The sequence below is a fragment of the Chinchilla lanigera genome, unplaced genomic scaffold (assembly GCF_000276665.1).
Source record: "Chinchilla lanigera isolate Chin_1 unplaced genomic scaffold, ChiLan1.0 scaffold00180, whole genome shotgun sequence".
Lineage (NCBI taxonomy): Eukaryota > Metazoa > Chordata > Mammalia > Rodentia > Chinchillidae > Chinchilla > Chinchilla lanigera.
In genome coordinates, this window is record NW_004955581.1 from 613,860 (window position 1) to 628,457 (window position 14,598).

The 14,598-nt window shown below is 57.6% G+C and overlaps 2 protein-coding genes across 10 annotated transcripts in view; one reads left to right on the top strand and one right to left on the bottom strand.

Annotated features, from left to right (window-relative positions):
* The window catches only part of Nlrp3 (NLR family, pyrin domain containing 3), an 18,952-nt gene extending 15,908 nt beyond the window's left edge, over positions 1-3,044 (top strand). For 5 of the 9 annotated variants that reach the window (XM_013509751.1, XM_013509749.1, XM_005414250.2 and 2 more), the window contains 3 exons: positions 1,133-1,303; positions 1,882-2,052; positions 2,481-3,044. In XM_013509751.1, coding sequence (XP_013365205.1) covers positions 1,133-1,303; positions 1,882-2,052; positions 2,481-2,580 — 442 coding nt within the window. In that variant the 3' untranslated portion in view covers positions 2,581-3,044. Of the gene's footprint in view, positions 1-462; positions 660-1,132; positions 1,335-1,881; positions 2,065-2,480 lie in introns of those variants that run through there. The other 4 variants (XM_013509750.1, XM_013509753.1, XM_013509752.1 and 1 more) reach the window with 4 other exon arrangements.
* An 8,109-nt stretch (positions 3,045-11,153) lies between these two features.
* LOC106147551 (olfactory receptor 2B11-like) lies at positions 11,154-12,787 on the bottom strand. The gene has a single exon (XM_013509725.1). It carries the CDS (start codon positions 12,785-12,787, stop codon positions 11,390-11,392), a length of 1,398 nt encoding a protein of 465 aa, XP_013365179.1. The 3' UTR covers positions 11,154-11,389.
* Between the last annotated feature and the right edge of the window lie 1,811 nt (positions 12,788-14,598).

Consider the following 14,598-nt stretch of genomic DNA (forward strand, 5'->3'; position numbering starts at 1 on the left):
CCACAAATCCACCATCCATCCACCCACCAGTCTACCCACCTACCCACCATCCATCTGCCCATCCATCCATCTGTCCACCAGTCTACTCACCCAGCCATTCACCCTGACACTTGACATATTAGTTTGTTAGGGCTCTAACAAAGCTCCATGGACACTGTGGCTTAATAACAGTCACATGTTCACACCTCCAGGGCTGCAGTCTGGGACTCGAGTTTGGGCACACTGGCTCCTGCAGAGAGGAGGCTGTGCTCCTGGCCATCTTCCAGTGCCCGGTGGTCTACAGCAGGCTGTGGCGGCTTAGCCTGGGGCTGCCCCACCCTGGCTGCTGCCCTCGTCCTTGTGCGTGCTCCTGGGCCTGTGTTTCACTGTGTGGGAGTCCCCGCTCTGATAAGGAGTCTGGTCCTGCTGGGTTTGGGGCACCAAATTGTTGTGACCATGTGCACATAAGGTCGCCTTCTGAAGGTGGAGTTGCCGTCCCCGCCTGGCCCTGGCTCCCACCACATCGCCGGCTCCGTTTCGAGACGTATTCAATTTCTGGAGGGTGAAGGGGCAAAATCTCCGCACGTGCCTGTGCTTTGTCTTCGAGAACACAGGGTCCCACAAGCCTCAGGTTTCCGAGCCGCGGAAGGCGTGATGTAGCAGCCCCGCTGCCTCTCTAGGTTGGTCCTGGAGCCAGGAGGGAGAGGCCGAGTGGCACCCAGGGCCGGATGGGATCTGTGCACGGGGAGGAGGAGTGTGAGGACTGGGGTCTCCTTGCTCTTTCCATGTGCGAATCCCAGTGGGGCGACTGCTGCCACCGTCCTGTGTCTCTGCAGAGGGACTCAGACTCCGAGCTGCAGCCCCCTTGGGCCCAAGATGCTGCTCCGGCCTCTGAGTTCAAGGGTGCAGTTGCTCCGCTGAGGAGGCCTGTGCTGGGAGCTGCACAGCACTGGGGGTGAGGGGAGCCTGCACGCCGAAAATGCCTCTTGCTCTTTATTTTTATTTTTTTGAGACAGGGTCAGGCTGGTCCTAAACTCACTACGTAGCCCAAACCGGCATTGAACTTGCAGGGATCCACCTGCCTCAGCCTCCTGGGTACTGGGAGTACAAGCGTGCCCCACCACGCCTGGCCTCCCCTCTGCTCTCTCCTCAGCTTGGTGAACTCTGGCCTCACGTCCGTGGGTTGCTCAGCACTGGCCTCGGTGCTCAAGACCACTCGGAGCCTCACACACCTGTACCTGCGGGGCAACGCGCTTGGCAACGCAGGGCTCAAGCTGCTCTGTGAGGGGCTCCTGCACCCCAGCTGCAAGCTTCAGATGCTGGAGTGAGTCCCTGCTCCTGAGGCCAGGGCACAGGTGGGCAGGGACAGCGGCGGCAGCCGCCAGGACATGCTCTGTGCCGGAAGGGGCTTCATCCTGCCGTGGGGCCAGCTAGGGGTCGGGGGAGCAGGAGGAGCTTGTAGGTGTTGGACAGGTCAGAGGCTGAGTTCTTCCTGCCACCATCAAGGAGGGAGAAGGTGGGAAGGTGTTTATGGAAATTTGGGGAAAGCATTTGGGAGCAATCAATGAACAACCTTCTGTTCCTAATTTGACCTGCATGATGCAGCAGACTTGAAAAAGGGACCCATATCTGAAGAGGAGAGGAAAATAATATCGGCATAAGGTCATATGCAGCTAGTTGAGCCTGTGATTTTTCTCTTGCTTGATTTTTTTTTTTTTCTTGAGACAGAATTTTTCTGTGTAGTCCAGGCTGGCCTGGAGCTAGCGGCAGTCCTCCAGCCTCAGCCTCCTGAGTGCCGGGATTACAGGAAAGCGCCTGGCTAATGCCATGATTTTCCTGTCGTCGCAGCACACAGCCTTGGGTCTGGGCATGTGCGGCTGGCTAAGAGCATGTTTTCTGCAGGTTGGACAACTGCAGCCTCACCTCACACAGCTGCTGGGACCTCTCCACGGTTGTGACCTCCAGCCGGAGCCTGCGGAAGCTGAGCCTCAGCAACAACGACCTAGGCGACCTGGGCGTCATGATGCTCTGTGAGGTCCTGAGGCAGGGGGCCTGCGTCCTGCAGAGCCTGCAGTGAGTGTGCAGGTAGCGGGAGGGGGACTTGGGCCAGGGTCAACCAGCCGCACCCCTGGGTGTCGGGGTCCTCCCATGCAGGCTGGTCAAGGGCACAGCCACTGTGGCAGGTTCTTTCCGGTGGCTTCTATGGAAACGGCTGGTTCAAAACATAATGATCTGGGCATAGTGGCACATGCCTATAGTCCCAGCAATTTGGGAGGCTGAAGCAGGAGGACGGCTTGAGCCCAGACATTTGAGGCCAGTCTGGACAACACAGTGAGACTCTGTCTCAAAAACAAACCAACCAACCTCAGAAACCACACTGGCTATGAAATAGCGTTTTAGAGCTCAGAGGTGGGTAGGGCTAAGGGAAATGAGATGAGATTTTAAGACTCAAAACTCGGAGCTTTCTGAAGAGTGTAACCCAGCTCTTTCTGCGTTTCTAGCTTGAATGAAATGTATTTCAACTACGAGACCCGGCGTGCTCTGGAAACACTGCGGGAGGAGAAGCCTGAGCTGACCCTGGTCTTCGAGCCTTCGTGGTAGGGGAGGAGCGGGACCCCCAGCCCGCCTCTGACAGCTCTGCAGTGCTGCTGGCCCTGCCGGGTCGGGGGCAGACGCTTCTGATGCCCCCACAGGGGTGGGGACCCGGCGGCTCTGGCCCACCCTGGGTGGAGATGGCAGGAAGAGTGCTCACCCGAGATGCTGTCCCAGGGCACCTGCTCGGCAGGACCTCTGCAGCCGACTTGGCGGGAGGCCCTGCCCCTGCCCTCCCTCCCCGCAGGCCGCTCTCCCTGGCTTCCCCTTATTTATTCCACTTTGTCCCCATCACCGTTCCCGGCTCGGTTAACTGACTGCAGCACAGTCCTGGACCCTGTGCTGTGTTGCAGTTTTGTGGCAGCTACTTATTTATTGCTGTAACAATTATGTTTTCTAATAAAACACTTCATGCTTATTTTAGCTCACTGAAAATTAAGAAATATATAAAAACACTTGCTGGTATTGATCAAGTTAAATTGTTTTCTTTCTTTTTGTTTTTGTTTTTTTTTTTTTCTTTTTTTCTGGTACTGGGAATTGAACTCACAACCTTGCTCTTCCCGGGCAGGCACTGTGACTCTGAGCTAAATCCCCAGCCTCTTGTTTTCTTAGTTTAAAAAAATGGGCCTTGAAACCTTTTACATCATTTACCTAAACTGCTACGGAGTCTACTTCCCTCATTGCTGGGATAAATACCCAGCACCCAGGACTGCGAGGAGGAGAGGTCGGCTTGGCCTCACCCTTAGTCCACGGTCGGCCGGCTCCACAGCAGGACGGCACCGCAGAGCGGCCTGGCGGAGGAGAGCTGCCCACTGCAGGGCAGACGGGAAGTGGTGAGGTCAAGGGGCAGCCAGGGGGGGAGAGGCACCCTTCCAGGCTGCACCCACTGACTGCCCCTGCAGAGCGGACCCTGCCTCCTCACAGCCACCCTCAGCCCGTCTGGAAGGCCCAGAGAAGCCCGGAGAATTCCCACTCAGCAGGTGAGCTGCTCTGCTGGGAGCTGTGTCTTCCTCATGGGTCACCTGCGTGGGTCCCCAGGCCCCTGCTGCGGCTGAGTCGTGAGCTGCACATGTGGCGCTGCAGCCCTGTGCCCTGGGGACGGCGACCTGCGTGTGTGAGCACCGCTGCCATGGATAGCTGGGGTTGTTGCAGGGCTCCACGGGCCGTAGCTGGGGTCACAGGACAGAGACCTGCGCCCTCTTCCTGCTGCAGCGGGTCCTGGGGCTCACGGGAGTGGGGTGGGGGCCTGGCTGAGCTGTGGGGGCAGCTCTTGCTGGGTGGACACACGGAGGAGGGGCAGTGCCCCCAGGGAGTGGACCCAGGGAGGGTGTTGGTTCTGCTGGGGGGTGGGGACAGAGGCAGTCTGGGGGGTGTGACTGATCTCATGACGGGGTTCCCTGGCACCCAGGGACAGTGCTGTGAGACTCCAGCCGTCCGTGCCCTGTGGAGCCCATTCCTTGCCCGGCCCGCGCTTTGCCTTCCGTCCCTTCCAGCAGCTCGCGGTCGCCCCAGGGTCAGCAGCCCGGTCACCGTCCTCCCCGCCTGCTGTCCGAGATCTCTGCCTCCGCCTCACAGGCCGCCCTGCACCTCGCCGAGCTGCTCCAATCCTGAGCTGCCCCCCGAGCTGTCCCCCTGAGCTGTCCCCTCGAACTGTCCCCCCGGAACTGTCCTCCCGAGCTGGCCCCCCTGAGATGTTTCCCCCGAACTGTCCCCCCTGAGATGTCTCCCCCGAACTGTCCCCCCTGAGCTGGCCCCCCTCCGAGCTGGCCCCCACTGAGCTGTCCCCTCCCCAGCTGTCCCCCCAGCTGCCCCCACCCCCGGCTGCCCCACGCCCCTCCCCGGTGTCATCGCCTGCTGCCTGGCGAGGGCCTTCCTGGTGCCTACTTCCTCCTGCTGGGGGCGAGAGCAGGGGGACCCGGGGTCTCGGGCCCTTTGAGCAGTCGGCTTCTCTGGGACAGGATCTCCCGGGGCGCCGTGGAGCGGGCGGGAGGCTGTGTCCCCAGCCGGCTCTCAGTTCCGCGGTTCCCCTGGGCAGCGCCGGTCCTCTGCTTTAGCCTCGGTCAGGGAGCACCGCAGGCTGAGCTCCCGCCCTGTCCGCGAACCCGCTTCTCTCCAGGGGTCCGACTGCCCGGCTTGCCCTGCAGAACACTGGGCAGGGGCTCGGGAACAGAGGTTCGGGGCTCAGAGTCCAAAGGGGACCTGGGGATGCCCTGCTGGGCCTCACCTCCCGAGGGTCCCCTCAGCCCCTCATCAGACCTCTGCACACAGGCCTTGGGGAAGCAACCGCCCAGCCCCAGCACCCGGCCGAGCGCTCCGTCACCCGCTGTCCACCGCTGGTCTCAGCTCCTCCCAGGGCTGCCGGTGGGATGGGACACGCGGGTGGAGAGGGGAGCTGGCCGTGCCCACCTGGGCCGTGGGCAGCGCGTGACGCTTCCTTGGCGGTTCCTCGCGGTGTGTCCTGGCCGGCCTCCCCTGCAGCCTGGGCTGTGCTGGGCAGCGCCCGTCCCTGAAGGAGCCCTTGTGCTGGGCACCTGAGGGGTGGGTTCTCAGCCTCTGCTTGCAGCCGGCCTCAGCCCAGGCCCCACCAAAGCTCTGTCCAGCGCCACTGCGGCCTGCTTGTTGGGTCTGCATCTCACTTTCTGTGTTTCTGCACAGCCGGGCTGCCGGAGCCTCGAAGCCCAGCTCATGGCATAACGCTCGGAGCTGCTATCCACTGTGTGGGGCGAAAGTTCTGCTGCAGAACCAGCCCCGCTGGTGGGTTCTCCCTGGAGGCTGCGGCAGCTTCCTTCCCTCCCTGAGTCTGCACGGGTGGTGGTGCTGCTCAGCGTGGGGCTGGGCACGGCGACAGGGCGGCTGGTGTCTCCTCCCCACCCCTCAGTGCTGGGCACCAAGCCGGGGCTCCAGGCTAATTCCCAGCACTGTGCTCTGCCTGAGCGCCCTTGCAGTCGCCCTCCTGTGGTGATGCTGCAGGTCTCTGGGCAGGTGGGTGCGACAGAGCCTAGAAGCTCGGCCTGTAGCGGAAGCCCCTCTGGGGCCGCGTGTTCTGTGTGGCCAGCAGGACGCAGCTGCGTTTGAGATCTGTGGTGTTCAGGGCCCTGGGCTCATCCTTGGCACATTAAACAGAGCTGCTGTTTTCTGGGAAATGATTTAATGTAAGGTGAATATAAAGCAGTGACAGAGACCATAAAGCTCTGCCGCACAGGTAGACTCTGTTGTACGGAAGTCATTTACATGTCCACGCTGATCGCAGAAGAGGCTGGTGGCAGGGATTTTCTTCCTGTTGTCTTCCAAACTCAAAGCTAGGGAAGTCGGGCCTCTGCCCAGCTCCACTGTCTGATCCTCTCTGTCTGCCAGAGAGGCCTCGCTGTAACCCCTAGGTTGTCTTTCGTAAATTTTGTTTCTATCAGTGTGTTTGCAGTACGTACTGACCACATTTGCCCCGGGGAGCTGGTCTTTCTGTAGTGTGTGTGTGTGTGTGTGTGTGTGTGTGTGTGTGGTGCCAGGAACACCTTATTTTGATGACTGTAATAGCTTTGTAGTACATTTTAAAGCTACTGTTATGCCTGTAGCTTTGTCCTGTTTCCTTGAGACTGCTTTGTCTATTCTGAACACGTCGTGGTTCCATATGAAGTTTAGAAATATTTTTTCTATGTAGGTTAAGCACATCACCGGCATTTTCATACAGATCACACTGAATCTGCAGATGATGTTGGGTAGCAGGTATTCATTCTCCCAGTGCATAAATGTGGATGCCTTTGGATTTGTGTCTCAATTTCTTTAGTCAATATTTTATAGTTTTCAGTCTGTCTCTCACCTGTGTCCATTTGTCTGTAAAGAATTTATTCTTTTAATGGTGTTGTATAGGAGACTGATCCCTCATTTTCCTTTCAAATACTTCATTGTTATGTATGGATATGTACATAGTTTATGTGTGTTGATTTTGTGTCCTATGATGTCCCTGAATTCATGTATTAATCCTAACAGTTTGTGTGTGTGTGTGTGTGTGTGTGTGTGTGTGATTCTTAGGGTTTTGTGTGTACAGGATCTCATCATTTACAAAGAGGCAGTGTAACTTTCTGCTTCCCTTTGTGGATGTCTTTTGCTTCTTTCTCTTGCCTAATTGCTCTGGCTGGACTTCCCCCTTTATTTACTCCTAGTTTTATTCCTCTGTAGTCAGGAAAGGTCCTTGGAAAGTCTTCCATAACTTGCTGACCCTTGTTTTGTGACTGACTCAGCATGGCCTGTCTTGGAAAATATTCTGTGCCACTTGAGAATATTCTGTGAGGCCGCGGAGTGCAGGGTTTGTCCTTGTGAGACCCGCGTGATGTCCAGCGGTCTGCAGCGGCCTCTTTCCTTGCAGGCCCTCGGTCAGATGCCCTACCCTTGGCTGAACACCGGGCTCCGAGACACCTAAGACCATCACTGCCGGTTCCTCTCCCCATTCTGTCCACAGCTGCCGCCTCCCGGGTTTCAGGGCCCTGGTATTGCATGCGTGTGTGTAATTTTTGATGAACTGAGCATTTTGCTGCTCTATAGTGTGTTTCTTTGTCTCTTGTGGTAGGTTTCACTTAAGTGGATGTGTTCTGACTTGAACGTGGCACCCCGCCTCCTTGCTTCCCCTGCAGCCTGTGTCCTTATCCTACGCGAGTCTCCGCAGACGGCCTTGGCCGGCCTTGCCCGCTGCAGCTCCAGGTGTGATCTGTCCCTTCGGCCCGTTTCCCCTGACCGCAGAGGTGGGAGGGACCCTGGCGGTTGTCCTGTTTCCATCTGGAAGCTCTGTGTGCCACTCCCTCTTTTATGTTTTATTTATTTATTACACCAACACCGACACGCACCCAATCCCTCCTTTTTCTAAGGTACTGTCCGAGGTGTTTTCTTTGCACTTCTGGCGGGAATTATATAACCCTTCTCTTAGTGATAACAATCTGTTTTAAAGGGGACAGAAGCTGACCTGCATGCCAGTTTTGCACTATAATTCTGTCCCAACATTTTACGTTTTGATGTCATGAATCATTTTTAACATTGCTTATTCATCTCCATGTTCTGGAGTTATAGTTTTTGTCCTTTTGTTCTGTAGCGTCTCTCGAGAATTCACAGTGGTCCGTATACCACCCCTGAATTGTGCTGTGTTCCGTATTTTCTATTTGTTCACCTCTTTCCCTGTGCGTGCTTCCTGGGTTGCTGGGTAGCCTTCATTTTCTTTCAGCTTCAAGCATCCCTCTGCTGTTTCCTGGAAGGCTGCTCTCGTGGTGGTGAACCCTCACTGGTTTTCCTTTCATGTGGGAAGGGCTTTTTTGGGGGTCTTTTCGAGATAGGGTCTCATTATGTGGTTCAGGCTGGCCTCGAACTCACAGTGATCATCCTGCCTCAGCCTCCCGAGTGCTGGGATTACAGGAGTGTGCCACCGCGCCCCGTCGGGAAAATCTTTACCTTTCATTCATTTCCAAGGACAATTTTGTCTGATCTGGGATTCCTCTCAGCACTTGGAGTGCATTGCACAACTCCTTCTGGCCTGCAGTGTCTGCTGGGAAATCCGTCCGAAGCTTCACGTGGGGGCCTTTGAGCACAGTGGGTCCCTTTCCTTTAGCTTCTTGCACAATCCTTTGCCTGTGCCTTCCAACCCTGAGATATCAGGTCTAGATGTAGCCATTTTGGGCTTCGTGGCAGAGAGTTTCACTGCAATTTTGGACTCTAGTGTACTTCTTGCTCCAGTTTTGGGAAATTATGGGCTACTTCCTGGGTACGTGCCCCTGGCATGTTCTCTTTTTCTGCTTTTCTTGTAGTTTTATAACACGTGCCGTGGTCATCGTGTGGTGTCCCGTAGGTACCTTAGGCTTTTTCTTTCTTTTTAATCCTCATTCTTCTCATTGTTTGAGTTCTAATGCCTTTGACTTCAAGTTTGTTAAGTCTTTCCTTTGTTTGATCCAGTCTTCTTCTGGACCCCTCTAATGAATTTTTCATTAAGTAATCACATTCTTTTGTTCCCAAACTTATTTCATTCTTTTTTATATTTTCTGTATCTTTTTTAAAAAAAAAACTCTCATTTTGTTCATGCATCATCCCTTGATATTGACTATTTTGAGACAATTTGTCAGATGACTCATAGATCTCCCTTCACTGATGATACCTGGGAAGTCTATTTTCCCTGTGATTGGGCCGTTTGCCCATTTCTCCATCTTCCCTGACTTTGTGCTGGTGCCCACACCTTTGAGAACGAAGCAACACAGCAATGGCACAGCAGCAGAAACTGCCCTCTCCGGCCTCTGGGACTCGGCGGCAGCAGGCAGCCTGGAGGGCGTCCTGTCCCGGGCTCCTTCCCCGTGGGGGGCGGGTCTGTGCTGACTCCGGCACAGGTTCTGACCTAGTGGGGCTTGTGGGGTCCTGTTTCAGGCTCGCCCCCCACGTCTTTCCAGGGTACCTCGGGTCCCCTGCAGCAGTGGAGATCTGCAGTGGTCCCAGGTATCCACAGTGTGTCGCCAAAAGCATACAAAACATTTCAGGTCTTGTGTCTCACTATAAAAACGCATCTGCATGCTTCTCTCCGCCGCCTGTTGGCTTGTCCTGTGAACACGCTCTGTCTTCTCATGTGTTAATTATTCAAGTGTCCCTCCTCCAGCTCTGCCAGGCATCGGGGCTTCTGCAGAACGCTCTGTGTCTCCCTTCCAGGACCTCGTAGCTCCGGGCTGAGTGTCCCGGGTCCTTGTGCCCCCGGCGCCATGTGCTGAGAACAAGCGTCATTGCACTTTCCCGTGTGCGGCCGTGGCTGGCTCCTTGCGGCGTCCGGGAGGCCACTGGCCGGCATTCAGTGGGCAGGTCCAGGGCAGCCTGTGGGGCCTTCCCGCCCTGCCAGTCTGTCCTGGTGCCTCAGCAGGCAGAGTGTGACTCATGGGGAGTGCAGGGTTCTCACCTACCAGTGTGAGAGACCTGGAATTTCTTTCACTGGTCCTGTTTTTATTTTCTGGGTGCTAAGGCTTAACCCAGAGCCTCTTTAGTTTTTATTTTGAGCCAGGGTCTCAGTAAGTCACAAAGTTGCCCAAGTTGGTATTAAACTTAGAATCTTCCTGCCTCAGCCTCCAAAAGTGCTGGCATCCCAGGTCTGCAGCACCGCACACCTCACGGCTTCTTCCACTGCATCCCACGGTCAGGGGAGTCACTTGGTCCTCACTTGACAGGAGGGAAACCAGTCTATCTCTCACTGCAAGGATGGCCGGGAATCTGAGCCCATCCTTAAGCCAGCGCATCTCTGCTGCGGCATCTCCTCAGCTCCCTGCATCTCCTGTGTCGTGCTGCCCCTCCCTGACCTTGTCACGCTTTATCGAGCTGCAAAGCTGAGGCCCATTGCCCCGTCTCTCCAGACAGGAAATTGTGGGCACCTTGCATGACCGTCAGGAAAAATCCCTCTGTGGCCTTGGTATCTGGGCAGTAATTATTTTTCATATTTCTTAAATAATCTTATAGCACTGTGATTTATATTTCTTTTTCCCTTTACCACTAGAAAGTCTTCCTCTGTTTTTCTCTTTTCTTGACTTTTGTATGTTTATTGTGATCTTCCAGGTTAGTTCTGTTATAGTTTGGCATGTCCAACGCAGGAAGGAGCATTCAAAACAGATGGAAATGAAGCCATAACACCGGGGCAGGAAATGCAAACGCAAGGTGCTGGAGTCCTGGCTCCGTCTTCTAAGGCAGGCACTGGCATGGGCTGTGGTAGAACCTCAGCTCCCTCAGCCCCCAGGGGGACGAAACCCTGGGCAAGCTAGTGCAGGCCGTGACAGTGCAGTTCTCACACAAGCTGGGAGCTGTCAGGGGTACACCGTGCGGCTCTGTACATATTAAACAAGTCTGTGTGCATGAGTACACTTCTGTGTTGCTGGCATCTTGGAAGCCACCTACAAATAGCTGTCATGGTTACCTTGAACGGTGTGTGCACATGTGTGTGTGTGTGTGTGTGTGTGGTGCTGGGGATGGCACCCTGGGCTTCCCACTGCTGAGAGAAGGCCCTGCCCTAGCTACACTCCAGCCCTTGGACTTTTTATTAGACATTTTTATTGTCCTTAATATTAATTGTACTTACACTATCTTTTTTAATTTCTTTTTTTTTGGTTTTTGGTTTTTCTCTGGTACCAGGAATTGAACTCACGATCTTGCGCTTGCCAGGCAGGCGCTGTGCCGCTGAGCTAAATCCCCAGCCCCTACACTACCTTTTCTAAGATAAGAGAGTACACTACATTAATTTGTACCACGGGACCTGGCAGAGTCCCCTTTGGGTGAATTTAACAGCCCTACAGCCCAGTCATGGTGGAAAACCTTTCCACAGAAGGGAACTGAGAGAGAAGACCACCAGCCATGTCAGAAAGGAAGAAAGCAACCCTTCCTTCTTGTCCTATCTTGAAAAGGTTGTATGGACCTTATGGAGATTTAACCCCAAGGACACCTATTTATTACAAGAAGACACGCTTCGCTTCGTTTCAGCGGCACACGCTGGGAGTGCCGGGGAGGGGGAAAGAAGCTGGGAGACGGAGAGGTGGGAGGAAAGCAGAACCCAGGAGGAGGGGAGGGGGGAACGGGCAGGGGAGTGAGGTCAGCAGCGCCGTTTGGGCAGTTCTTGAGGACACCGGGTCTCAGCGTCACGCCCTTGGGACCGACCTTATGTGTAGACGGGGCTTTTGGGCGCGGTGGGCTCTTGGGAGAGAGAGGTGGGGATTTGGGGCCCCCAGCTCCCCAGGTCCTTACTGTGTGGCTGGGAACTCCCTGGTGCCAGTGCTGTGGAACACACACTCCCTGTGAGATATCCATGGCGATGAGGGCCACAGCGGGACGCTCAGACCCCGCACGGCCTGCAGGTCTGGGCCAGGAGCCTCCAGAGGGCGCCCTTCACGTCCTTGTTCCTCAGCGTGTAGATGAAGGGGTTGAGCGTGGGGGTGATGATGGAGTAGAACAGGGACACGAACTTGCCCTGCTCCTGCGAGTAGCGGGAGGGGGGCTGCAGGTACATGTAGATGGCGGGCAGGTAGAAGAGGGACACCACGGCCAGGTGGGACGAGCAGGTCCCCAGGGCCTTGTGCCGGCCCGAGGAGGCCCGGACCCTGAGCACGGCGCGGGCGATGAGGCCGTAGGACAGCAGGATGAGGGCCAGGGGCACCAGCACGAAGAAGGCCACCAGCACCGCCAGCGTGGCGTCGTTCAGGGTGGTGTCCGCACAGGACAGCTTGATCATGGCCGGCACCTCACAGAAGAAGTTGTTCAGCACCCGCCGCCCGCAGAAGGGCAGCCGCACCGTCAGCGCCACCTGCACCAGGGAGTTGCCGAAGCCGCTGAGCCAGGCCAGGGCCACCAGGCGCCGGCAGAGCGCGCCGTGCATGATGAGGGCGTAGCGCAGGGGCTGGCAGATGGCCACGTAGCGGTCCAGGGCCATGGCGGCCAGCACCACGCACTCCGTGCAGCCCAGCCAGTGGAAGACGGCGTACTGCACGGAGCAGCCGCCGAAGCTGATGGTCTTGCGGGCCGTGCCCGTGTTGACTAGTATCTGCGGCACCGTGGTGGTGGTGTAGCAGAGGTCCAGGAAGGACAGGTGGCTGAGGAAGACGTACATGGGGCTGCCGAGGCGGGGGTCCAGCCGGGACACCAGGATGATGGAGATGTTCCCCAGCATGGCCAGGACGTAGGACACCAGGAGCACCGCGAAGAGGGGCAGCTCCAGCCACGGGCGGTCGGAGACGCCCAGCAGGATGAAGTCCTCGGGGCGCCGCTCCGGGAGGCTCTGGTTGTCCCTCCTCATGGCGCAGCATCTGAGGCCCCTGCGGAGGGTTGGACACATGGGGAGAGAGCCTGCTGAGCTGCGGTCAACTGTCCCCCGTCCTGCCCCCGCCCCTGCCCGGCTTGAGACCTGACCCGTGGCCTCTGCTGCCCACTCGGTGACTGCCTCTGAGCCATGCAGTTCTCCCAGCTTCCGTCCCCGCCCACTGAAAGGGGAGGAAGCACTTGCGTCTGCTGCAGCATCTGGAGCCAGAGGGGACAGCGAGGGGTAAAGCCCTCCGTGCGGGTGACGGCTGGCCGTGTGGTGTGGCCGAGCCGCGGCAGCCCCGCTGGGGGGGAGGACTGCGTTCACAGGCTTTCTCCTGCCGTTGGGGGAGGCGGGCAAGAGGGGGTAGCGACTCCCAGCACCAGGGCTCCGTAAGCAGGGCTTCAGACGCGGCCACCCCGCGGGCCCGGCTGGCATCCGGCCCCCAGGAGGGCTCAACCCGGGCCACTCCTGTCTGTCCTCACAGAGGCGAGCCAGCCGACGCACCCTGGCAGGGGGAACCGCACAAATCCAGGTCTTAGTACCCAGAGCGAGCAGCAGAGACGCAGGTCACCGGCCCCGGGCCGGGCTGTGAGGAGCCCCAGGTGAGGGGAGGCAGCTGTGGGCCCTGGGTCAGTCAGAGTGCACGTTCATCTCCCCCCGGTGGCGTTTGAATTCCACATGCAGCTTCTTTGCCAAGCAGCAGTCGGCTCTGGCCCCTGCGGTCTGATTCAGGACTCCTCTGCTGCCGCTGTGAATACATGGCGCCTTCTTTTCCTTTTGAGACAGGGTCTCTCTATGTAGTCCAGGCTGAACTTGAACTCATGGCAATCCTCCTGTCTCAGTCTCCCAGGAACTGAGATTACAGCTTTCATGGTGTCCTTCTGCCGAGGTCCTTTGTCCCAGCCCTGTCATCTCCCAAGTACTCGCTCTGCGGCCAAGCCGTGAAGGCTGGCTGCCCCCAGGCCAGAGCACAAGAAGTGCAGTCCCCGTGCAGGTCCCTTAGGAGGCTCCAGGTGCGGGGCTCCTCTTTGGATGCGTGAGTGGAATCTGCCCCGCTTCCATGTTTTGCCAGCAGCGCCCGTGGGGCCGAGCTGCTGAGGAGCCAGCTGTGGGGTGAAGATCGCTCAGACTGGGGGTGTGAGGGCGGCACGGCCACACCTCTCCTCTTCTGAGGTCTCAAGGCCCAGCGCTGCTTGCCACGGGGTTCCCAGGGTTCCCAGCGAAACGCCACCGTCCACCCTCCACGAGGGTGAGGCGACCTAAGGAGAAGCCTCGGAGCGCGCTTCTCTCCGCTCGCGGCCCTGCGGGGCACAGCGGGCTGCGCCTCTTCCGAGGGGGACTAGACCCAGGCGGCACACTGAGCGGCACCCGAGGCCCCTCCCACCTTTTAAACGGTTTTGAAAGTTTTGAGCCTGGAGCTCACCGAGCTGCTAGCTGCCCAGGCGGGCTCGAACTTGTGGCCCTCGCACCTCAGCCCCCCAGAGTGCCGGGCTGACCGTGTGTGCCACTGTGCCAGGCTGGGCGAGCAGGCTTTAAACCCATCTCCTTGCCCGTGGTGTGCGGGTGAAGCCCAGGGCCCCCGGGAGCGCCGAGCCCACTTCCCGCCCTCGCGGGAACCACGGCGCTTCCCTTCCCTGGGTTTCTGACTGTCAGCTTTCTCCTCGGAGGCTGAACTGGGAGAAAGAGAGAAGTCGCAGGACAGGGAGGCCGGAGACGGGGAGGGAGGGTGAGGCGGGAGAGAGCCTGCTGCGTAGGAGGGACTCGAGCCCCCGCTGCGGGGAGCTGGGCAGGGGCGCTGACAGCGGCTCCTCTCTGTCCCACCGCGTCTGCTCTCCCTTGGCCCTGTGCTCGCAGGGCTTTGGTGTTAAAAAGCCAGACAGTGGGTGCAGCTGGGGACCATCCTGTGGGTGAATTAAACTGGACCACAGCTCATATATCACACGGTTTCCCTTACATGAGAAACAGCGTGTATGTACAGAGCAAAGGAAATGACAGCAGGCGGCAGCAGGGGGGTCTTCCCCAAAGGGCGGAGGGCCGGGTGGAAAGGGACAGAGTGAAGCAGTGCCGTGTGTGGGCGCCAACCCCCGAGGCTGCTCCCCACATAGAAGCCAAGCAGCCTGCGGCGGGCGTGCGGCCGCGGCTCCAGCCTCAGCTCGGTGCCCGGCCCTAGGGCCTTCCCTCCGCCGCAGCGCTCCCACACTGGCTTCATGTTCTGTTTCTTATGCTTTTAAAATTCTCAATACAAG